Raw genomic sequence first — 25,418 nt, forward strand, 5'->3', positions numbered from 1 at the left:
CCAAGAACTATCTGGAATTTTACCAACTTTTTGTTAACTAGGTTTCTATTCCTAAACATCTAGTTTCAAATGTATTTGCTGTGCCAACGTTTTCCAATCTTAAAGATTTAAATAGAAATTATGTAAATCATCAATAATTTTTTTTATATTTATATAAAATGTAAAATAATAATTAATTCTATACTAATTCTATACACATATATATCAACAACTTTAGTTTGTTAATAAAAAACTGAAGCAACTCTCACCATGTCTATGTATTGAATCACCCAAACACCTGAACAATACCTACAACAAATTCGGTAGCTTCATGGAGTACATTATGTATCCATGTTAGTTTAGATTTTCCTGTTTTGTTTTCTCAGTAAAACCCAGACGGGTGATTTTGCTATCAATTCGGCTGTCATATTAATGGATCAGAAAATCAATACACCTGTAGCTGATATCGCCTCGTCGAGTACACGAACTACTTAAATATGTGATAGGAATGATGTTATGGCATTAGCGCTGGTATTATCGAGTATTTGGTATTCAGTTAACCATTGGCGCTCGCGACTAAAACTAGTTCGAATAGCTTGCTCATGAAACACTATACAAATAAAACGTATACCTTTCTATTCGAGTCGCCATATAGCCCCTATATTTGGCTAAATACTACAGGAAACAATCTCAGCTCGATCTATCAAGTTATCTGTTATGCTGGGGCTCTGTCAATCGAAAACCTTGATCATATTCTACCTATTCCATGTCTGGGCTAACTTCTCGACACTTGCCCAGGAAATTCACTATATTCAGCAGCCGCAATCGAAAAATGGTAATTTATATATACATCACACAATCAACAAGTACAAGGAAGTTTTACAAAATATCAGGTACCGTATAAAAATATAATAATCATCTATATAACCAGAATTATTGATTGATTTTATGCACTGCAGCAATATACCCTATATAGCGGATATAATTAATGCTAATATGTGAACATTAATCATAAATAACATTTGATTGAAAACTTTCTATTTATTTAGTTGTGTCTTAATCCGATTCCTCAGCATTGCAGGATTTACTATAGATAGATCTAGTTGAATGAGAATTACAAATACGTATACCTGAATACTTTTCAAATTTGTATGAATAAAGCAGCATTACACTTTAGAAGAGCAGAAAAGATATAATCAAAATCAAAAACGAAAATCTAGAAATGACTTACAATATTTTTTTTTTATAATAATGTATTCCTATAACAGGGTATTTGTTAGTCTAGGACTCTCTCTCTCTCTCTCTCATGTGCCCTAATCTTCAAATGTGATAAAATGATAAATGATTTTATGATGTGGCACGCATCGTGCACATATAACTAGATTTATTTTGATAACATTTTATTGTATTTTGTTTATGCTGTTCGAAAAATGCGCAAAATTGGAAGCACTTTTTATATGGATTTTTTGCAACGTTTATCATGGGAAGTGAAACTCGTTGAAACGGCGTAATTAACTATTGATGGATTTTTTATAGAGCAAGGCATAATCGGAATGCAATATAATACTAAAATGCTTAAAAGAAATTCAAACTTTGATATCTAATCATTTAACTTTATTTTTTATTATTTAATAATTTGATCCTTTTATTATGCTTCTGAAAAGATCTAATGTATGTATGTAATGTATGTAGGTTCTTACTTTATAGTAGCATAATCCATTTAATATAATATCTAGTATATATTTCTTTCAGCGTTTTTCTGGATCATGCGGAAATCTTAGACTATTTGCCGCCAAGGTGCATCCAAGTTCAGTGCAGACTTATTTGCTCTAGCGGGCGACAGGAGGAGATTGCGAATGATATATCGGAGGCTTTAGCGAAATCGAATAACGTAAGTGGAGCCCATTAATCACCTCTTTCATGATATAAAACGAATCAAATTGTTTTCTAGAACCTTTCGTGTGATATCATTGACGAGCTGTATCTGTACGACTATGAGTTTGTTAATGATTTATTGCCAGTCGGATTCTTGTCCACATACACCAACAAGATCAAAATGATATATTTGGGCATCTCAAATATAAAATACATTCAGAGCGGAGCCTTCGGTGGTGGCATATTCTATCATATCATGCTTGAGGAACTGCAACTTGAGCAATTGAATAAGGAAGTTTTTACCAACATCTCGTCAGACCTGAAGGAAATTACCATCATTCAACATAATGGGAATCTGGAAAGTATATATCCCGATTTCTTGGACAATGTGGTATTCCAAATTGAGTACCTTAGGCTGGAAGTTGGCATCGATTGTATACACAATGTAACAGGCATTGGACACAATCTAGGTGCCCTCGTCCATGCCGAATTCAGCCACAACAACTTTGCCGATAAACTACTTGAAGACACGTTCAAGAAACTAACCATGGTCGAGCGACTCATTCTGTCCCACTCGAATATCCTGTATTTGCCCAGCTATGTCTTTCAAGGTAAAAATCAAACTTTGTTTTCTATATGCCTTGAGGTATTTTTAATGGTATTACGAATTTTCTATTCGAGGATTAATAAATTACGCTTTTTAACTGATTCATAAATTGGAAAACAAAAAAAAATTTATAGTGTTCTCCTTTTGCAGTGCTCTAAATTGATTATCATGACACAAAAAAAAAAAAATTCGCAATGCCTTTTGAACAAGTCTTTATTTCATTAATAAACTCATTTTCTTCCCTATGCAGGCATGAAATACTTGCAATTACTGGACATATCACACAATAAACTTATTACAATATCAAAAACAATATTCGGTATACAAAAGATTTCGGCTAATTTGAAAATTTACGCTAACAACAATAACTGGCACTGCGATTGCCAACTGAAGCAGGAAATGGACGAGATCTTTGTGCATCAAAACTACAAATATGATATAATTTGTGCCTCGCCAGAGAAGTTTGTAAACTATACGGTATTCGATGAACGTATATGTAAAGATGATTCCGGTAATACCGCACCTCCGCCAATGATTACAACAACGACGACCACAAGACCAACAACAACAACAACTTTATTGTGGACAACTACTTCTACTAAAACTACCAGGACGACGACTACAATGAGCACTAGGACAATGACAGAGGCGAATTCGAAGTCGACGACTTTGAGGACTACTCCTACTCCAAGCACAACAACCGAGTACAACTTTCTGCCATCAATCTCAACAGCCTCAACTATTAGTCCCAGCGAGCTCGTGCCCATGAAGTGTTCGGCTAGCACGAATAATGTCAAATGGCCGCAAATAGACTTCATTCCCACATACTTTGGCGGAGTCACTGTGAAAATTACCGTGGAGCAGAGCGACAGTCAGAGCTCTGTTGGCGCCTTTTGGTTCTCGAAGACAACGAAGGAATACTACATGATGGAGTTGCTGCCCGATGAGTTCGGTCTCGGCTGCTATTTCACCATTCCACTGCAAACGATTGTCACAAACCTCGCACCAAATGCGGCGTACACCTTCTGCCTGGTCGTGGATGGCCACAACACCGTCTCGCCTTTCAGCTGCAAATCCGTTAAGGTTGGAAGCAATCTGAATACATACTATAATTCCTGGTCGCCGAAAAGGATGCTGGCCAAGGTGAGTGAATCAGAAATGATGTTTTATATTTACCTTTATCCCTTATTGATATTTTTAAATAACAGGATAATTAGAAAATGGAGGAAAATATTCAGTATAGTATTATCTATGGTTTTGTAATGAATTAAGCAGAACTTAAATATTTATATATCATATATCCACTATAGCTTAAATCTCTACTACTTTTTCATTACTAAACAATCTTTTCGATTTATTCCAGGGTATTTCTTTAATGGTGCTCGGCGTCGTTGTTTTCATGTTAATTGGCATTATGTCCATGTATTTGGTATTGAAGAAGAAACCAGGTTGGGTAAAGGGCAGCAAACGCATCGTCAAGCCCAAGCATGACTCGGACGAAATAATCGTCTTACCCCGCTCAAAAGCAGCTCAGAAATTCCATTATAAGGAAAAGTCTATGGCACAATGCAGCCAACATAGGTAAGAAATGTGTTACTGTTTCAGTACAGGGTATCCTAAAGTCGTTGTTTGCTTGCCAATATGTATTGTATCTACTTACACAGGCTCTGCTCATTTTTACCGCGGCGCAACTCAATGGAGAGCGTCGCCAGCAGCGACAGCTATATAAATCAAAATGTTTACGAAGTTATTCCGACATATATAACATTTGATAAAATACCGCAAGTCGATGCACCCGCCCAGCCCCCACCACAAGTATTCAACAATTACGAGAGTCGCTCAGCCCTGCTTCATAGAGAGAGTGTGAGATATGCGCAGATTTCGCCGCGAACGAAGCGCATTTCCAGTGATCCATTGCCCTCGCTTCCCATTGAATTATGATGGGCCCGAAAGCTCTTGTGACAATATCTATATGCTAGACAAGTATACCTTGCAAATAATAAAATCTACCTTACCGGGATATATAATATATGAAAACAATTTGTCTTTGTCTACAAATTATCTAAAAGACGCTCTGCTTAACATTTGCCTGATCTAAACGAAATGATATCTAATACGAAAGATTCTAGCCTTTCACATGCTCAACTCCTCTCGCTCAGCACAGTTCTATATACATACCATTGCGACAATTCTATATTGATAGAAATACACTGGCTAAAAATGCTTCGAAATTATATGTATGTATATAATAAAAATATAATCTCAAATGTTAAGCTACATACATATGTACATATACAGAGATCCAAAAATAAGCCACAATTAAGGATACAGCATCATTTCAAAATAAAATCAGTTCCTGAAATTTTTCCAATTTAATATGTTTTTTTTTTTTTTTTTTTTTTTTTTTTTTTTTTTTCGTAATCATAAAAATTTCGAATTGTTTACCTTGCTAATTTGTTTAATCTATAGTTTTTTCGTGTATACAGTACAACATATATACGCTAATCGAACCTTATGGTATAACCTTCTTGATTATAAATTGAGTGGCTAAGAAAAAAATCCATTAGGCAACAGACATGTTACTTATATAATTTAATAAATAATATTCTAAATCGATATATATATAAATATGTTTAAATTTATGTTTATGTGAATCGTGATCATATGGACATTTTCTGTGCTGCCTATAGTAAAACCTATTTACAAGTGTGCTCCTCGAGTACTTTTGTACATACATCGCATTTAACCTGGCAGCACCAGTGGAATTTGCAGTTGCAGCGCTCACGAACAATAATATTTTTGGTGTTGTACCCTCGGCCACAGCAGAGTATACCACAACCATCCAGACCCGATGACGACTTATTACAGACGCGACCGTGCGTGCCTAAACAAAAAGGGAAAATAAAATAATCCATTAGATTTGAATATACTATAATATAATTGTAAATGATAATCGATTGCCTACCTGACCATTGCAAGAGACGATTTGTTCGGCACCAGTCGGGGCTCTCATCTAAATAAATTAAATCATGTGCAGTGGGAACCTTAAATTCGCTGTTTTTAACCTGAAGACGTCCGCGTTTATTCAGCTTCACTTCTGTAGCCTCTTCATATTTCTCACGCAAATAATCACCTAAAATAAGTTTATAACATAAAATAAATTACTATAAGAGTATTACCAAATTTAGTAAAATAACTAAAGCGAGGCGAAATATTGGCATTGCTAAATCGATTCAGCGTTTGGTTTTTAATAAATAAGTTGGGCTAAATATATTTTTTGCCTTCGCTTTCCTTTACTCAATTTTAATCATAAAAGCCGTTTTTTATATTATTACGTTTATATTGAACTTACCAATTTCTCTTATGGAAGATAACTGCTGCCAACACGTAATCAAACTGCAAGACCCGGAGACTCCGTGGCATTTGCAAGTAATGCGTGTTTTTTTAATCACCGCCTAATTCAATGAAAGATGGAAGAAAATATATATTAGTATTGTATGATATTAAACATGATTTATAAATGGGAAATGTATTATATACTCAAAAAAATTCCTTATTGACCAATCTCAACTGCTTGATGCCCACATCTGACCTAAACTGATCTGATCTGCATTTAAATACAGAACAGTAACTATATAACTTTTTCTAAACCCGTTTCATGACTTTTCAATACATTCTACTCTTAGCCTCAGCCCAGACCCATTCATAATAATATATTCCGCCTAACTACATGCTACACTTACCCTGCGGCCAGCTTCATTGTTGTGTAAATTCATTAGACTTCGAGCCTTATTGTTAATGTTGGGCAGCATGGGCGCATCTGCACGAACAGCCCGTTGGTTTTTGCGCTTGCGTTTACGCCTCTTGCTGTTCGCCTCTCCGAGGAAAAGTTTCGAGTTTAGAATTTCCCGATTAATTTTTTCCTGTTTTTAATTAAGTATATTCATTATTAATAGCAATAACAATTTGTGTAGCAAGCCCATTTCTTACCTGTAATTCAAGCATTTCTGTTTCCTTCAATTTGGAATTCAGAATTTCTTTTGTAATTCGTTCCTGAAGCTCCAATAAATCATCAGGGTTAATGCGCGACTCTGCCCCACCTCCATCAGCGTCTGCGGCTTCGTATTCTTGTTTGGGCGGTGCAAGCGATGACGACGACGATGGTGGACGTGTTGTTGGTGTTTTATCCACCGGCTGATCTTTCATTTTGTTGTTGGCTTTGGGCTGCGCCTCATACAGAACGGATGTCGTTGAATTACTGCCTGCCGCAGTTTTGTTGGTCGTCTTTGGATCTGTCACATTAAAATCGGACTTCCCAGCATCCTTTGTACCATTCGTTTCAATTTGCTTGCGCTTTTGTTGCGACTGGTGCGTGCCACGACGCTCGGGGTTGCCAGCACCGCGAGTGCCGCGACGCGTTTCCTTCTCACGTACATCAATAAAATCTGTTGCAAATCTAACGATATAAGAAGAGGAAATATTTCATGATTACTTTATGTTTTCTGTATGTATTCCTATCAATTTTTATGCATATTAAGTTTTTAAGATTTGTACTGGACGAAAGACTGCCTTAAGAACAGACGGGCATGGCTAGCTTGACTCTCATAACTATCCAAATCAGGAATATATATATATATCTCATGATGTCTGAATATCTACTTCTGCCTCTTGCATAAAAACTAACTAGGTTATAATAGCCACTTTTAACTTTTATGACTATAATCCTATCGACATGTTTATAATTATATAGGCTATGCAATGAAATTCACACTCACTTGTATGCATACTCGAGATTGTCGCCGCAGCCACCCCAGGTCCAGTCGTCGTGCAGCTGTTTGGGTCGCGAGCCTCGCGAACAACCGCACGAAGTCAACTGGCCATCGCGACAGGCGCGAGCTATAAAACTGGTCACAGTCGCTGCAGCCAGCGCGTGGATGAAGGCCATTTCTGGTGATCCTGAAATGCAATTATAATATTCTATTTATATACCTATATATCTATTTATATACACTGTATTTCACCTAAGCCAGTCATGGGTCCAAACACCGAAACATCTTCTGTGGTGCTGCAATTCCAACGTCGATTTTTAAATTGAAATTGGCACTCCTGGGAATATGAAGAAATATTTAAATATATTTGCAACGTGGCTCTCTAATTGACTTACCTGTATGGCTGCACGCGCTCCCCGACTGATCGCCGGCATAACGCTCGTGTGCAAGGCGCAGAGCTTCTTCTGGCCATATGTAAGGCCGTCAACTGTGTAACAGTTGTCAGGATTTAAGTCTATAGTTTCTGAATAAGCCGGGGGGGCTGGTGTGGTATCATTGTCTTGCTCCTTCGGCACCATCATGCCGAACTGATGCATATTGGCGAGCATAAACTCGCGATCGTTGGTGACTCCCGCAGAAGTCATTATGATGTCATGGGCAAAGAAATTGCCAGCAGGTGAGGGCTTCTCAATTGAGATTGGAGCCTGATCTGCTTGAGTGCCACTGGCGTAGCGCCGTTTGTGCTGTGAGCGTGCGACACGCGACAGAATCTGCAGCTCCGACGCATCGTCTGTTTGAGGCGAGCCGGGATGGATTTTAAATGAATCGGGTATTTCAATGGATACAGCGAAGCGCTTGGTATTATTTAACGTTTGTACGACCGGCTCATAGTGGGGCCGCATAAACTCGGCTTGGCCGCGAAACCATTCGTCGCGCTCACGCTGTCGCTGCTGCTCCTCGCGCTGGCGTTGACGCACACACTTGGGAGAGTCGGGATTACGCAAGCAGACGGGACGCTTGGTAGTTCGCTTCGATGTTGTGTCCACCGGAGTGGGCGTGGTTGTTATGGGTATGCTTTTCGCTGTAGTCGTCTGCTCCTCACTGAGCAGATGCACCTGGGGCACAGTATCGAAACTGCCACGTTCCTTGCTGCGATCCATGGTGCCACCATCACCGCCAATCGTATGGAAGAAACTGTTTGCCTCATCCTCGTTGTGATAGTAACCACCGAATGGCTTCTGCCCCGGTGTGTGTGCTCCCTGAGGTACTTTGCGTGTGGGCGGAGCTATGGGAGCGGCATACTGGAGTATCGGTCGCTGGGGCCGCTTGGCACTCGCGGACGATCCCGTTGACTGCTTTGCCTTCTCCTTCTGTAGGCTTGGGAACTTCACAAACTTGGACTCAAAGTTGGTGTCACTCTTCGTCATGTTGTGCAGGAAGAGTATGTGTTTCTTCAGATCATCAATATTTGATGTCGGATCGGGTGTCGTTGTTGTGCTCGTTTGAGCTGTCGTGCTGCGACGTCGCGTGGCCATAGCCAGAGCAGAACGCGTCGGCATTGTGCTGGCAGCCACGGACGCTCGGTTCGGGGCAGTCCAACGCTCTGGCGAGCCATTTTTCAGTGCCATGGGCACAATGAACTTGCGATCCTCGTCCGTTAGACTGGCCGGCAGACCATTCTCATCGGTGTCCTCGTCGAGCAGAATGATCTGCTTTTGGTCCATCTCCTCCTGTATCGGATGCACGCGCCGAGCCTGAGCGCTGGGCGTGTCCAGTCTTTTGGTCAGATCGGCCTTCACATAGCCAGTCACCGAATCGCGCAGATCCACCGGCTTTATGAACGTGCCCAGCTTGCGCAAGCCCTCCTGGTGCATGTACGCCTGTTCATCTTTGGTGATATTTAGTGGGATGCTCGTATTTGCGAGCACCTCTTCATGCGGGCCGAACTCAATGAATGGCGACCGTAATCCCAGACAGCTGCAACATGGAAAAAGAAGTTCCTTAATGTTGATGTTTATAATTGATGAGAAACTACTAATACGATGTTATACTCCCTGTACCGCAGCTAGTAGCCTTTCTATTCTTAAGAGACCTTTCACCAAAACCTTCCACATTTTAGGATATTTCTCTTGATAAGAGGATTCTATTGTATATGTAGACTATGAAGACTTAACAGGCTTAAATTAGAAGTTTGTGCTTCAAGAAGTAGAGGTCCTTTGCAGCAAATATTTCACTTATCACCTTCTTTGCAGAGAGGTTAAACCAAAGGATGAAATAATTCCTTAGGTTTCACTACCACTTCATGTTATATAGTATATTTACAACCAATTCTTTTCATATTTTCTATTCATATTTTACTTAAATCAAAAATGTGCATAAGAATTAAATCTTGTATTCAAAAGTAGTAAGTCTTAAATATTTTGATAAGATATACCATAATCACAAGACATTCATATATATTGTATAATAGCATCGACATTGATTATCTAATTTTTATTGAGAAAAACTCTTTTGTTTTCGGAAACTATTTTCAGTTAACGGTTTTTCAAACTCACTAATTTTAAAAGTCAAATTTGGACAAGGCAAATTCGTACATTCAAAGAGATATCTATAGATCAATATCAATGAATATCATATATGTATGATTTTGTTTTTTTGACTTTGTAATCTAGCATTGCTGGTGTTTGCTTAATATGGAACGAAAACAAATTAATTTTCCCTTCAGAAACATAGTTTTCGTTTTTAATAAACGGGTTTTTCAAGTTATTTTGTGTATGGTTGAGACATCAGCCCGAAGAACAGTTACAGCTGTTTCAACATCTTGGGGAATCATGTAATCTATGCGGTCTGTTATCTATGGATAGGCATGCCAATGCAGCTGATGATGCCATTACCTTCGAAGGTGCTGTCAAAGTTTAATTATCAAACTAGGCCACGTGTTTGCAGCGATTTCTCGTTCGAAAGTCGCTGTATAAAAGTGAGAGACAGCACCAGACGGAGCATCAGTTCAATTCGTACTTTAAAGCCAAATACAATGAAGATCAGTCTTGCATTCATACTTGTCGCAGCCGCCTGCGTCTGCACGACCCATGCACTGGGCGGCACCAGCAGCGAAGGATTCGACTATGTCTGGGGTGCTAAGGTAGCAGCCAGCCAGCTGATCGCCCGCGAGGTCGTCTACAGAAGCAAGACTCTGCTCGGGACCACAACAAAGACATACACGCTCACACAGGACCCGACTGCGCCAAAAACCATCCAGTACATAGCCATTACAAATCTGAAACGGATGCGAGGCGCCACAGCTGAAATCACGTCCGGCGGTGTGGGCTCCCAATCAGTCACAATCAAATTCACCTCGGCCCGCGGTGGCGCCATCAAGTCTCAGGTGGAAATTTGGGGTGCATAAGAATCGCTTAAAATAATGCCACCTAATGTATCTAGTATTTATTTGTGTGAATTAATCAATCCATTAAATTTATAACTTGTCAATGCATTGCGCTCGATTAGTGAATTTATATGAAATATATCAAGTTTTTTAACACCTATTGAAAACTATGTGAGTATTACTATAAAGTCCAATAATATTTTTACAAATAATTCTTAATACACTTCATATATTTTATTATATAAATGTTGTTGATTTGTTATTTATTTGCCATAAATTTCAACACGAAATATTAAGCCATAATTATACTGCGATTGTAGTTTGATGTTCACAAAGTTAAAACCAGGGCCTCCAGAATAAATCGTAGCATGGCCTCCCGTGTTGTTTGTCACCTGGTCGAACGCTCGTATTCCCGTTATGATGCGCCCATTACCAATTCCCTAAATTGTGTGGGAAACCGAAATATTTATTGTTTTCCTTTTTGATTCATCATTCATTTCATTTAAGCGTACTTTCTTTTTACAAGCGATTTATTTACAGGATTTACGTGCGTGCATAAGATTAGTTTCTGAATATGTACAATGGATGGATGTATAGCCATTTGAAATGTAAGGATATTGAAAATAGTTAACTTGTGGCTTTTTTTTGTTGTACATTAATTTGTACATTTTATATTTACAGTAAAAAGTTTTTAATTTCTTTTACAATGAAATTGAATTTTGAATAATAATTTTACATGTATTATAAAATTTTTAATTTCTCATTTATTTTCTATTTATTAGATATTTATTTGCCATTTAACTTCTCACATTTTCATGGCTTTGAACTATTTCCTTGATTAGTTTGCGATTTATATTTTTTGGCAATGATTTCATATTTTATTAATTGGTTTTTTTTTTTTACGATTCATAAATTTTATGAATATTTGTTTATGTTAAATACAATTAGATTGATATAAGCTGAATGAATAAATGATTTGAGTTAGATGTATGAATGGTAGGAATTAATTAAATAGATAACTTTACAGTTCCATTAACACTCCCGATATATGAAATAACAACGACAAATTGAAGTGTGTGGGCGAGATTTGAAGAAATTTCCCTTGATTTTCTATCATCATTAATGCAATTAACACATTTAATTGGCAGCTTCAGATTTGTTGCCTATATGTGGGACGCAAGCTAATGAATATCTATTCGATTATCCAACTGTGGAGGATAGCGTTTTAAAGTGTCACGAAACAAACCCATTGGGGACACACCTTTTAGAAAATGCGGAACACGTCATCTCTTGCAACATTTTCATATTTAAGATTTTAGTTTCAAGTGAATATAAAACGCACTTTTTAAAGTTAAGTACTTAGAAGATACCTATATATAACTGTATATTTGAATCCGCATACAAAATCTATATCCAATTTAAACTTTGAAGTATATATATATCCCTATCACTACAGTACTCTGCTCTAATAGTCCACCCATTCGACGCTTCTTCGCACACATACTTGCACACTCACACGCACACATAAGCACGTGCTTCGTTTACTGCGCACTTTACAAGCGCAGCCGCTGCGTAAAAGCTGCGCTTATAAGACTTACTATGGCAGATTTCTTTATTAACGACTTTTATGGTGCACGCTCTTCAGCATTTTAAATTAGAGAAGTTTCCAAAATCCAAAATGTTTGAAAAATCATCAGGAAATTATAGGAATTTTACATTATATATACAAGCCTTTGCATACGCATATCTATTCTATCTTTTCATTGTAGGATATATCCGCAGTTGACCTAGCTATTTACTTTTATCAATTTATTAATTTTTATCATATATTTTTAAATACCTTAAATTTTACATCAATCGTATTAAAATATAATTTTATTTATTTACAAGAACTTTCGGTCTAAAGTCAAGCACTATTGAAATTTAATTATTGTAAGCAGCGAGCTCTCTTCCGATTTACAGTTCTCTTTCTATATTGAAAAAACTGAACTAAACCGGAAATGCGAATATATAATATATATTTATTTATATATTGCTATATATATTTAGTCTATTTTTACATTTATTTCAAACTCATTTCTAATTAAATATTTCAATTTGCCAGGACATATAGCAAACTTGTCAAACTGTTGGCCGAATTGCAAATTGAGATCGGGGTTATCAACATATGTTCGAATTCGCAAAAAGTGGCATGTGTTTATACACTGAGAGAAATCCATGTCTGATTGGGCGGGAAAATGAATGAATGAGTGAACGGCATGCGACTCGAGTTTAATTAACACTAGTGAATTCTTGAGATAATTTATCACAGATATTTAGATAGCACTGCTCACATTTGTCGGATATTTGATTTCGTGCTCGACATATTTTCCTGGCGACGAGGTGTAGACGACGTTTTCGGCATGCAACAATTGCGCCGAATTGGAAATATTGCCCCATGTGCTGGATACGGAGAGCACAGGTGCCACGCAATATAACACCAAGAGGAAACACGGAACAACAACACTGACAAACATTTCCAGTTCAAGGTTCTCTCGGTTCTATATATATATATAATTTGATAAGTGATCTCTGGGATCGAATTGAAAGTGATGCTCGTTGCTCGCTGTTAACTAAATTTAATTAGTTAAGCTTCCAGTTGATTCGAATGTTATCAGCTTTGCTAGTTGTTGTTGTTGTAGTAGGTGCATATATATTATATAAATAGAGCTTTCGATTTTTGTTATATGCTCAGTCTGTTGGTACAACCGCTCTCGATAAGTATATATTCTCAACTAATTCATGGCTCTGAAACGAGAGTTTTTTTCCCCAAATGATGGCACTCGAAAATAGCTACAGCCTCATAGATTATATGCATATACATATATATTAAATATACTCAACATGGTGAGTCAAAGATTGAGGCAGTTATACTTAAAATGCTTATCAATACGACGAGTGCGTCAGCGATCCGGAATATAATAGAAGAAAAAAAATACAATAAAATATGCTAGTAAATCGGTCTATGGCATGCCGGAAATGGAGTGCCCTTGAGAGCTCAGGAAGTCCATTGCAATTTCTATGCTTGAATGGAATGCTTAACTATCCTCAAAGTACACTTGAAGAAAGTGCGTATTTAATCTACAGATTACTGACCCTCTATAAAGTATATAGATTGGTAGCATATGTAGCTACAGCCAAACAATATAGACATGCCTCCCATCCTCTCTCCCTCTCTCTGTATCTCTCTCCCTTTTGTAGGCTCTCAATTCATACAGCTCTGGTTTAATCTAAGTCGAAATTTGTCGTTGCAAACAGCGCACAGATTGAAATAATCGAGCTGTTTTGCATATATATGGGGGATTTTTTTTAGTCTGTGACAAATTTTAAAAATATTACAAAAATATATTGAATGTATGGAATAAGAATTAAACATATGATACCAGGGAAAGAGCTTGGAATTTCTTTTAAATATTATTGTATATGTAACTATGTATATATTATATGTATGTATATATAACTATGCATGTTTTGCATGCATGCATGAATATCTGTTGGGAACTGCTCTTGGTTCATCACATTAATAAATTCTATATTTGGAAAAAAAAATCACGATATTTGTTTAGCACACCTCGTATAAATAAATCATCCATTTTTATATATATATATGTAAATATTTACACTAAATTCTAATATTCCACAACATTTAAATAGGAAATCCTATAAATTGCGTTGCCGTCTCAAGGGAAGAGAAAATTCATTTTTTAAGTCAAGTGCTAGACATAGAGATAATAAAATTCGAATTCGCACAATAAACTTTGGTCAGACTTTGCACAAAAAAAAATACTACGAAAGCCACTATTCATTATTTGGTTAATAAACAACAAATTGTGCAAATTTATAAAACAACAAATCGTCAGAGAGATAACGAGACACTATAAAATATAAATATAAACATCTCTTGAATAAAGTATTCAAACTATTTTTAACGAGAATTATTTACTCGATGTATGATGCCAATAGGATTACGAGAATAGTGTAGTCTAATTTGATACGGCTTGTGACATACGGAAATTATATTAGTAAATGCTTATTAGAATTGCAATTTGATAAACTGCGCAAGTTCCATACAAGAATGCGTGTTTAAGCAAAGGTGCTATACGATATGTATTGGAATATGCTTGTTATATATGATATGATATTTAAATTGATCGTATAAATATTTATAATTAACTACTTTAAGACACAACACACAACATTCTATTCGCTGCAGCCTTATTAATTAATTATCCTAACTCCTTATGAAAATTTAGTTAGAGTACAGCCTGTTTCATTGATTTGAATAGACAATACACCGTTTGATGACTGCAATATTCAGCTGCATATACACATATGTATGTATGTATGTGTGATGTATGTACATATTTTATATATTTCATATACAGATATATTGTTGAATACTTACATCCATGTTGGAGCGCCTTGCAAGCCAGAGACGGCATCCAGACCTGTTACAGACAGCAGCACAAAAGTCATGATAATTGCCCACAGAAGAAACTGTTTCCTCTCTATGACTGACATCTTTTTGTGTTGCAATCAAATTTACTGATAATTGAATTACAACAAATATTGACAGTTCGTCTTCGTCTTCTTCTTGGTTATCCACTGATCCGTTATTCAATGTTATTGAAATTATATGGCGAATTCTTGTATTATAGATGTCAGTAATGGATCATTGATTTGATTGGTTTTAAACATTTTCAGATTTCTTTTATTATTGCTTTAAAACGATTTAGCATTGCTTCGTTCCTAATGATTGGACAATAATCGCATCTCTCCTTTTCCATTAATGCATGCTCTCTCTCTTTCAGTTCGCGCCACTTACAATCGAAGGCATCTGAAAAGAGAAAAACAATATTAGGTTTTAGTTTTTAATTTTAGTTTTTTTTTTTTTTATATTTATAAATATTAAATGAATATCATTTGTAATATTTTTATTCAATTTTCAAAAATGATATATCATTAAAATAAAGCTTTCGTTCTAGTTCTCTCTAGTTCTTTCCACTGCGCAAGCTTTTGTTGCCATTCGCCTTCCTCACTGCATCCTTATTGGAGAAAGAGTTGAATCTCGATTGCGCAACAAGCTGAGCTCGCTGTAGCATTAGTTATTCATTTTCATCGATAAATTTTCCGCAGCAATATCGATAAGCAACAAGAGGAAAATCATAGCTATCGCTTTCCTTATTTATGCATCGTATTACCAAATAGCCGTGAACGTCAATGGCTAATGCAGGTTAAGAGAAAGCGACGGCTACAAATCTCTGTAATCAGACCAACTTAATCTATAGTAAGAATGAGCTTTCTAATCTATTCTGTCTGCTCTAAGTAAAAACTAAATGTATAAGAAATGTACAAGTCTTAGTCTGTCTATTTACATGAATTGTAGGTCAGATATGAATTAGTCTCGTCACATTGTCGTTTAGGTATGCAGAGATATAAACTGATGTATTTAACTCGGATTCTACGTTTAAAATTGCAGCTATCTTAGAGTTGAACGACTTAACTTATGTCGTAGGCTTTGTTGATTGAAAACTCTAAATATACTGTTACTGACTGTCGAGCGTTTAAATTGGTAGTGGGCTTAAATTGTAGAGCGCATTTTATAAGAAAGAATGTGGATTGACTGGGGCAGATGTAATTCAATTTCATTTTAATTTAGCCAAATCAGAAGTTTAACATTAAAAATGTAATACAAAATTCAAATATTTATAAAAAGTATTTAGACTAATAATATAACCAATAAAAAAATAAATAAAATTAATACTAAATGAAATTAATTTAAAAAAAAAAAAATAATAATATAAAAATTATATGTATATTTAAAAAAATAATTACCAAATAAAAAAAAAAAAATAAAAAACAATTTGAATTTAAAAACAAATCGATTACCATTTCGAAAAGGAAATCGACTAGCGATAATTTCAAATAAGCTAATGCATGGCGCTTCATTGTGCCTTAGATTAATGCATATAGGCATATGTATAGGTACACACAGACAGGTAGAGAGATACTTTATGCCCAAAGACCGCACAGATGCTTCCGTCTACCTGTGACGCACATTCGCACAAAATCAAAAAGATTCCTTTTGTAACACTAATTTTCAATTAGTACCGGTAAATACATACATACATACATAGAGTAAATTGCCTTCTCCTTTCTACTTTTGCCGCCACAGAGGTGGATAGGTAGGAGCCCAATTATATATGATATATGTATGCATGTACAGTGTACGTATGTATGCGTGTATTAAATCCCGGTGGCTATTATACACAGACACACACACACAAAGAGACTTTAACAATACAGAGACATGCGTATATGTGCATGCATCTAATCAATTTTCCACAAATACATATGTATGTATATATTTTTTGGTATATATTACCATAAATCTGGTCAAACTGCCCTGAATGTATGTAGGTATGAACTTAGCTATTTGTATGTAAATTTTTACGATAAAATCCTTTCATTTTCAGATCGATGTGGTCACGGTTATTTTCATAATTAAATGCAATGGAAACACACACCCTTCTTTAAAAAACAGACGAGCACACACACACATACATCCCAACACACACACACACACATACATCCCAACACACACACACACACATGCATATAAAAACGCATGCATACATTCATTGTGGTAACAAATTGTACGCATGTACATATATCTAACTGTATGTCTGCCCGTCTGTCTGTCTGTATGTATACGTTTTGTTACCATAATTTGTAATTGGTCGCTGCAAGCATCAACTGCTGCTGCTGCTGCTGTATGATTTGCTTGACACACATGCCTGACATACAACTGTATATACTACTCTTATATTTTAAGTATGTTTGAGTGCTAAACACTCTCCGATGGCGCTGCTCCAGATATCTGAAGAAATTACACACACTCAAATACACTTGTGTACGTGCCTGTATCTGTGTGTGTGTGTATATTAACTAACAGTGCGACTTGTTTACGGTAGGAAAAGATGCGTGCTTGCTCATGTATACACGCATACGCATGAGTAAATGTAAATGTATATGTGTGTATGCATTCATGTATATAAAACCGTTCTTGAGCTGTCTGAGAAAGTGGTAAACATACAAATGTATGTTTCAGTATACATATACATACATACATACCACACATACGCATGTACCTTTCGTAGCATAAAATTGGCTTTGTTTATACATGCATATGTATGTATTCATGTGTGTATCCGAATACTCAAAAAAATCGAGCTCACTTAGCATTTTACACTCATTCAATTTATTTGTATGCCCACTTTGTTTATATGCACCAACATACATATATTTTGTTTATGTGACATCTCTATGTATGCATGTATTTATGTACCTTACGATTTGTTTATATGTATAGTTGCATACGACACTGGTGGCACAATAGTATCAATTAATTACGCACAAACTTATATGTATGCACACGCATCTATAAATGCATGAATGTATTTAATTTAAGTGACACAAATTCATCACTTATGTTGCGCTAATATGTATGTAAAACTCACGAAACGTACAGATACGCGTCCAAAAGAAATAAAGAAGCGCGCTGAGTTTTACTATGAACGGAAAATTGTAAATAACTGCAGAACTTGTTTGCCATTGAAGTCTTTCGTGGTGAGTTGTAAATAACTGAATAATAACATGCATATCGATTGCCCGATATGTTTGAGCGATAACTAGAGTATGCGACTAACTGGCAACACCAAATGTTGCCCTGGTTAAAAGTTGAGATACATTTTGTATACGATACTTTTACTTCTCATATTAAATGTGAGTTGCGCATCATGTTGCTATGGTGCAAATAATTAGAAGTCTAAAATCACCTTATAATACCCTAGTCGAAAAAATATTGAGATATTTTTAATATTTAGTTACATTTAAATTCCACTAATTTAAAATTATTCCAACATCGGTCAGCACAACAGATCTAAAATTGAATATTTTTCATATTTTTCGCTGATCGCAGAATCATCATCATTCGATTTTTCATTCCATTCTCATAGTTCGATAACAAAATGTAAGAAACAGACATTTTACGCATAACTCGAAAAGTTTAAAACGATAGTTTGTCGTGCGATAAATTGTAATAAGGACTTCCATATAAAAAATTACATTCTTGTCCCTCATATAACTGTAATTTTAATTACCAATTTTTAATCGGTTTATACCTCACTGATTACGATTTGTTGTTTATTATTTTTATGTTTTATTTCACTCTTATGGACACGTGCCTTGAACTCCTTGGAGTAAATTATTCTTTCAGAGTCTATCTTTGTAAATAAAAATATTAATAGTATATATAAAATATTTTATTTTAATATAAAGGATAAATAATATAATACGGGGTATATAGTACGTTGTACATAGTTATAAACATATAAATATCATATATAAATTATAAAAGAGTTTTTTTTTTTTAAATTTATATATTCTTGCATCACTCAGGTAACCATATAATACATGTGTTAGACTTCCGATAACTTCTCAGTGAAGTCATAAAGAATTAATTTATATATTAAAAACAAATTGTAATGAACTTATTATGTTTCCTATTGAACAACAAAATTAATTTGATGAGATATATATTTAACTTAATAAATATAAATGTTTATTTTATTAAAAATTTCTATTGACAAAAACCGATAACTCGATGCGCCATCGCAACTTCGTATACTAAAGTGATTTGGACAATTTTGTCGGTATCAAATCGTGCTTACATGCATGCAAGCCTGTTGCTCACGCTTCAACTCAAACCTGATCTTGTCAACACAAATACACATACACATATACACTTGCATACTTCGTATGCATACACTCACTTACTATTCATATACAATCATTAATTTTTATATATAGAGAGCAAGAGACGTGTATGTGTGAAGTTGAAGTTGTTCGTTCTTAAGTATATCAGTTCATTTTCAATTTTCGGTTTGATATGTTGTATGAATACGGATTCTAATAACATACTTGTTTACATTCATACGTACGTAACAGTTATAATATTTATTACACACATACAACTATTTACAGATGCATGTACACACACCCATACACATATATATTCTCAAACACAAAAATATTTACCTACCTAAAAATTACTTCAATTTGTACACTCAAAATATCTAATTAAAAATACATTTGTATTTGTGCATATGAAATTGTTATTGCTAGAAGGGAAAAAAACAAGTGCAACAAGTTCCGTACATAGGAAGTGAAAGAAAACTAATACATATAATTAAACGAATGTGATGATTTCCCTTTTTTGCATAAACATACATATATAAATGTGTGTATGTATTTAAATGTGTACATGTATGCAACTCCATAGCTGAACCTGCTATTTTTAAAATTTGTTCAGTGCTGTTTTATAAACATTTGGGCGTTTTGTCTGTAAGTATATACATATATATTTAAAGTTATGCATTTAATTACTCATACTTAAATATGTAGGTAAATATATACAAACATTTCACTCTCTCCACTGCGTAAATATGTATATGTGTGTGCTGTGTATGTGAATAGACATACACATACACATGAACTATGTGAATATGGCCGTTTTTATGTATATACATATATAAATAAATAAAACATTACATACATTTGTATCTTTATACCTATGTCCGCATTTCAATACCTGTATGTGTATATATTAATAATACATAATACCAAGCTTAAAAAAACATGAATATGTATGTATGTATCTATATATACATATACATTTTTTAACCCATTGAGCAAACAAATTTATCGCTTAACACACTTAAATGAATGCGTATTGTTATGCATATATACATATGTACGTATGTGTGCTGATACATGTAGAGATAACTTTTTAAAGCAACTCCTTAGTCGTATGTATATATGTATGTATGGGTGCCTAAGTACATGAACATAATTTATGGTACATTTGTTGCTATGTATGTCTAGATAAATATGTTAAAAGTCAAATCGAACAAATATGAACACGATAAAATTGGTTATGCATATGTACATACGTATTTGTATACATGTGTTCGTATGTCTGCATGAATGTGTGTCACTCTTTGTTAAATCTTTTTAGCTTTCAGGTCTTCCGTAATCTTTGTTTTTCGGTGACATCAGGATAAATTTGATTTGCAACAAAGATCAAGATGTTCGGTGACTCTTATATTTTCCGCTGAACTCTGCGTGCATTTCTTAATAAGAAAAGAAGCCAATAAGAAATGCATGTTCCAATAAGACGTTTCAAAATAAACCCATTCAAATGCCAATTGAATAAATCGCCGATTTGACAAAGAACGTCAATCAAAAAAGCTTTCCGTCATCAAGAAATGCGTCTTAGCCAGCTTAGAATGGATGAAACTTATTTATGCCTCGCTGTATTCTAGTGGTGCCAACAACAATTGCTTCCCACATATAGACTTTGGTATTTGCATAAATGATCGAAACCCAAATCCGCACTATAAATGCGTAGCACATACCCTACCTACCTACGACTTAACAATTACACTCGATAATTGTCTCGATCAGCTACAAGTTGGCGGAGAATTATAAATTCGATTAGTCTTGCTTTGGAATAAGCCACGGTTATTATAACGTCTGACTGTGTTTGGAAAATAAGTCGCGCTAGATTACTAGATATCTCAATAAGAATTTTTTCGTTTAAAATCGGAGACATATTCGTAGTTCTCTTATTAGCATTCTCACACCTGCACTGCCAAGCATACAATATACTGCCACAGGTAAGACTGCTCACAGTCGGGAGTGTCTGCAAGGTAGGGTACCCTACCCAGTGTTTATAGCATTCTCGTAGTTCTCTTCAATGTATTCTACTGCGCACTTTATGCAGCTGCTGTGCTTGTTTTTTCTATAGACGCCATATATTCACATTTATTGAGCTACTACGATTCTGAGTGTACGACTTTGTAAACATACATATATACATATAGTGTCTCCTTGCTTAGTTTAATATAGTCTCTCATATCGATCACCATATCATATGGTCGCTAGCTAGATGGTCCTTACAAAATACATAAACAAATCTAAATGACAACGCCTCGAGAGCAAAATAAACAGTTCTTCAAGTTACACTTCAAAAGATATAGTTTAAAACTAACTTATATACATACATATATTTGTACATATAATAAGAATAAGATAAGAGAGTAAAGCAGACCTCAACAACATTGTAAAATGTGTATTACGCAGTTAAGGCTGTTCTCAATGTTTATCTAGAAAGTATCTATATAGGCAAAATCCTATCCGGTTCAGTAATAAAAAATAAAATAAAAACGTTTTTATTATCTCCTTAAGACAAATGTTTGGAGCATTAAACTATACATTTTATGACTCTAAAAATAAACTAAATATTATAAATTTTATATAGAAATATATAGTTAAATATAACTTGTAAATTTGTATGTGCTCATTTTCAAAATGATCAATTTATTTCTTATTAAGAGATCATGAATCATGAATTAAGAATAAGATTTCTTGATTTATTAACAAACAAGAAAATATATTTTACTCTTCAGAAATACAGAAAACTTTTATCAATAACGGATATATAGAATGTATGCGCAAGAAAGGGAATTCTTTTATTCTTTTCTTATCTGACTGTTTTTATATGTCTCATATATTTTCTATATATTTGCAGTGATATAGCAAGCTAAATTATATATATATTTATGTATATATATAGTTTGTAATGCGGAGATCCGCTCTTTCCTTGCTTTGTGATTAATTAAACAGTATGCCATATTTTCAAAATATATAAACCATCAAGATGAACAACAATCATAACAATAACTCTATGGACAACACATGCGATCAAGATTATACGGAATTTCTCAATGAATATCTGTTGCACACAAATTTAGCATGCAACGAACCGGAAATACATTACGAAGGTAAGCAAACATCCGATTTTGTAATTCTACCTATATTAATATAAATATTACCGATATACTATATCTTATTTAGATGGAGAAATGGAAGCAGAGTGGTTAATTTCAGCTGGATATCCAGAATTGACACGACCCTTTGAACAGGTAAGCAAAGAATACTAACAAAAATTAAAAATTAAACAAACACAGCCTTGTTTAATTTAGATATTAGGGAATAAAGTTTGCCCGTCAATTTGTATATTTATGAAATTATTATTGTTAGTGAAAAGCCAAGAGTAGTATTTGTAAATATATTGTTACTAGAGTATCTTCTTTTGTTTTAAATGCAAAAGTTTATTTTAAATTTGTTGACTGCCAGCAATCGTATTATGTTACTTATAAAATTCCTATTTATTCCCAGGGCATTGAGCTGCGTTCCACAGATCTTGAGCCCGTGTTAGCCACACTATCAAGACCTCATGCCGAGGCGATCAAGCAGCGCGTGCGAGCGCTCAATCATACTGTCAGAGGACGCAGTAAAAACCGATCAAAACGTAAACCTGACATACGTGACGTCTTTCGCGATTTTGACGTAAATATTGAACTAATTAATTAAACAAAAATGGAATTAATTATAAATATCGATTGTATTCACAGGAGTCCAGTACGGGAACTAGATCCCGAAGTGCCACACCAGATTCATTAGATTCCGTACACGGTGACGAAGTTTGGGGCAATGCCTCAATGTAAGTTCTGATACCTCTTCAAGTGAATTTCAGTTTATTTCATTATTTCACATTTTGTAGTCCAAGTTTTGTAAGCATTTCGGACCACAGTACAGCAAATTATAATGCCAACGCATTTCCTTCGGTAAACAAGCATTTAAAGCAGAAAATACGCCGAACTCCAAGTGCTCCGCTAAAGAGCGCCACGTCCACGGATTTGTTTCGCGGCTCGCAAGTGCGCTGCGATATACCCATGTATACATCAGAAGGTATAGAGTTGCTTGGATTTTCGCGTATTGGCACGCTGCACATACCACGTAATCGTTCTGGTTCTGATCCATCTTGTTCTATTGGGTATGTATTAATTGAGTTGCCGAAGCTCTCATATATAATTGAATTATTTTACACAATTTAGACGAGTTTGTGGACAAAATATACCGGATTCACAGAGTGAAAACAATACTTCATCTGGTGATTCCAGCGACGAGTTTCTTCCAAGTACAGCGCCAATGTCATCGGCATTGTCGTCACCTGAGAAGATACTAAACAAAATAAACCTGGATTCTACTCAGCAAAAGTTACACAGCAGCTCTCCGTCAGCAAGAGAGGGCATCAGCTTTGAAAATATGTGCCGAGAAAATTCTAGTCAGGATGGCATTGACACCGTAGACAGCAATAATGTCGTCTTACAAGAACACACCTCCGACATCAGTACAATAAGTGAAACGGAGCTGAAACGTTTACAGCCAATATTTTGGCTAGAGCTAGCCACAGTCTTTGATCGCAATCAGGTTTCGCTAGACAAGCGAAAACCATTCAAAAGACGTCGCAAGGAGGAGGGCAGCCTGTTTGGAGTTTCATTAAACGCACTTATACGGCGTGACCAGCAAATATCTGGCATGGACTCAACATTAGTACCTCGATTTCTCGAGGGTCTACTGGAAGAGCTAATTAAGCGAGGGGCACGAGAGGAGGGTATTTTGCGTGTGGCTGGACAAAAACATAAGGTGACTGACAAAAAGTAATTCTAATATCGGTTTTATTTAATACTAATTAATGTTTTTATATATTTGCAGACTGAATTAATTTACAACGAATTAGAATCAAGTTTTTATCAAAAGCCAGAAAAATTTTCACAATTGCTTAGCAATGCAAGCGTACATGAACTTAGTGCATTGCTTAAGCGTTGGTTACGCGAACTGCCCCAGCCATTGCTGACAAGCGAACTTATACAACTTTTCTATCAATGTCACACATTACCCCCAGCGGACCAAATACGTGCATTATCTATTTTATGCCAGATGCTTCCACACGAAAACCGCAACACTCTGCGTTCCATTTTACGCTTTCTCAACATAATTATCGATTTGAAAGATTTCAATAAGATGAATTTACATAATGTATCCACGATAATTGCTCCATCATTTTTTCCGCCACGCTATATACATCCGATCGATAAGAATTGCATTGCAGAACAAGTGAAAATGGCTGCATTGTGCTGTCGCTTAACGAACGTTCTGATTACACGGGGCGAGAGCTTGTTTCAGGTTTCTGATAATCTCATTGCGGAGTCACGTAACCAAAAAGTTCGTCAGGTAAGCGAGCTATATAAGCTACAATTTTCGGCTATCATTTAATAATGAAAATTCTTTTATCTTAGGGTAAACGTGGTCATCGACGGGCAATTAAAACTCCTTTAGTCCATGCGAGAGCGACGCCTGGTCCTACTACTGAAATTGATATTTCTAGGAATAGTAATAGCGAGGGTCACCGCCCATCCTTTAATCCAAGTCATGTGCATCGTTTCGTGGTCTAAGCTGAAGCGGAAAGGTCAACGCGTGCTACGTCTATTTCAAGTTTCTTTTTTTTATAATTAATATTGAATATACTACTGTAAGTCTGTATTACATTGCTTACATTAGTTCTTTTACACAAATTTCTTCAGAAAGGTCAAGTTTATTTTGAATACTATGAAAATGTTCAGTATCTATGAATTGAATACTAAAAATTATTTTTTTAAGTTTGACTCAGAATTAATTAATCTTCTATCCTTAATATAACGTGTCACGAAAATAATTCATTAATTATGTTCAAATAATTATGGTTATGTTGTTATGAAAATTGTATTATTTTTTCTAAAACTGTTAAAAGGGTTGG

General features: G+C 35.3%; 5 protein-coding genes across 17 annotated transcripts; 3 read left to right on the forward strand and 2 right to left on the reverse strand.

Moving 5' to 3' along the window:
* The first annotated feature begins 500 nt into the window (after positions 1-500).
* LOC108615501 (uncharacterized) lies at positions 501-4,936 on the forward strand. Its single transcript, XM_018010024.2, has 6 exons — positions 501-872; positions 1,732-1,870; positions 1,931-2,465; positions 2,712-3,604; positions 3,825-4,042; positions 4,126-4,936. The coding sequence occupies exons 1-6, from the start codon at positions 697-699 to the stop codon at positions 4,400-4,402; spliced, it is 2,238 nt and encodes a 745-aa protein (XP_017865513.2). The 5' UTR covers positions 501-696; the 3' UTR covers positions 4,403-4,936.
* Positions 4,937-5,038: 102 nt separating this feature from the next.
* On the reverse strand, positions 5,039-21,269 carry Wnt5 (Wnt oncogene analog 5). 7 transcript variants are annotated; one of them, XM_089470100.1, is made up of 11 exons: positions 18,184-18,333; positions 18,003-18,095; positions 15,060-15,491; positions 7,626-9,207; positions 7,483-7,567; positions 7,237-7,417; positions 6,452-6,917; positions 6,205-6,384; positions 5,814-5,916; positions 5,427-5,594; positions 5,039-5,345 (listed from the first exon to the last, which is right to left on the reverse strand). In XM_089470100.1, the coding sequence occupies exons 3-11, from the start codon at positions 15,173-15,175 to the stop codon at positions 5,158-5,160; spliced, it is 3,069 nt and encodes a 1,022-aa protein (XP_089326226.1). In that variant the 5' UTR covers positions 15,176-15,491; positions 18,003-18,095; positions 18,184-18,333; the 3' UTR covers positions 5,039-5,157. The 7 variants fall into 7 exon arrangements, with proteins under 7 accessions (XP_089326226.1, XP_089326229.1, XP_017865489.1 ...); XM_089470103.1 differs by lacking the exons at positions 18,003-18,095; positions 18,184-18,333 and adding an exon at positions 21,142-21,269; XM_018010000.2 differs by lacking the exon at positions 18,003-18,095 and having other exon boundaries at positions 18,184-18,344.
* Positions 10,220-10,861, forward strand: LOC108615511 (uncharacterized). The gene has a single exon (XM_018010037.2). It carries the CDS (start codon positions 10,265-10,267, stop codon positions 10,634-10,636), a length of 372 nt encoding a protein of 123 aa, XP_017865526.2. The 5' UTR covers positions 10,220-10,264; the 3' UTR covers positions 10,637-10,861.
* LOC108615518 (putative salivary secreted peptide) lies at positions 10,828-14,757 on the reverse strand. The gene is made up of 3 exons (XM_018010046.2): positions 14,598-14,757; positions 12,949-13,402; positions 10,828-11,055 (listed from the first exon to the last, which is right to left on the reverse strand). Exons 2-3 carry the CDS (start codon positions 13,129-13,131, stop codon positions 10,879-10,881), a joined length of 360 nt encoding a protein of 119 aa, XP_017865535.1. The 5' UTR covers positions 13,132-13,402; positions 14,598-14,757; the 3' UTR covers positions 10,828-10,878.
* Positions 19,420-25,382, forward strand: conu (Rho GTPase-activating protein conundrum). 7 transcript variants are annotated; one of them, XM_089470120.1, is made up of 10 exons: positions 19,420-19,539; positions 19,700-20,059; positions 22,308-22,560; positions 22,634-22,701; positions 22,958-23,128; positions 23,194-23,282; positions 23,343-23,615; positions 23,677-24,268; positions 24,338-24,856; positions 24,922-25,382. In XM_089470120.1, the coding sequence occupies exons 3-10, from the start codon at positions 22,437-22,439 to the stop codon at positions 25,075-25,077; spliced, it is 1,992 nt and encodes a 663-aa protein (XP_089326246.1). In that variant the 5' UTR covers positions 19,420-19,539; positions 19,700-20,059; positions 22,308-22,436; the 3' UTR covers positions 25,078-25,382. The 7 variants fall into 7 exon arrangements, with proteins under 7 accessions (XP_089326246.1, XP_089326243.1, XP_089326244.1 ...); XM_089470117.1 differs by having other exon boundaries at positions 19,436-19,652; positions 19,841-20,059; XM_089470118.1 differs by having other exon boundaries at positions 19,436-19,609.
* Positions 25,383-25,418: the final 36 nt, after the last annotated feature.

The sequence above is a fragment of the Drosophila arizonae genome, chromosome 5 (genome assembly GCF_054131065.1).
Source record: "Drosophila arizonae isolate 15081-1271.41 chromosome 5, UAZ_ARI_1.0, whole genome shotgun sequence".
Taxonomy (NCBI): domain Eukaryota; kingdom Metazoa; phylum Arthropoda; class Insecta; order Diptera; family Drosophilidae; genus Drosophila; species Drosophila arizonae.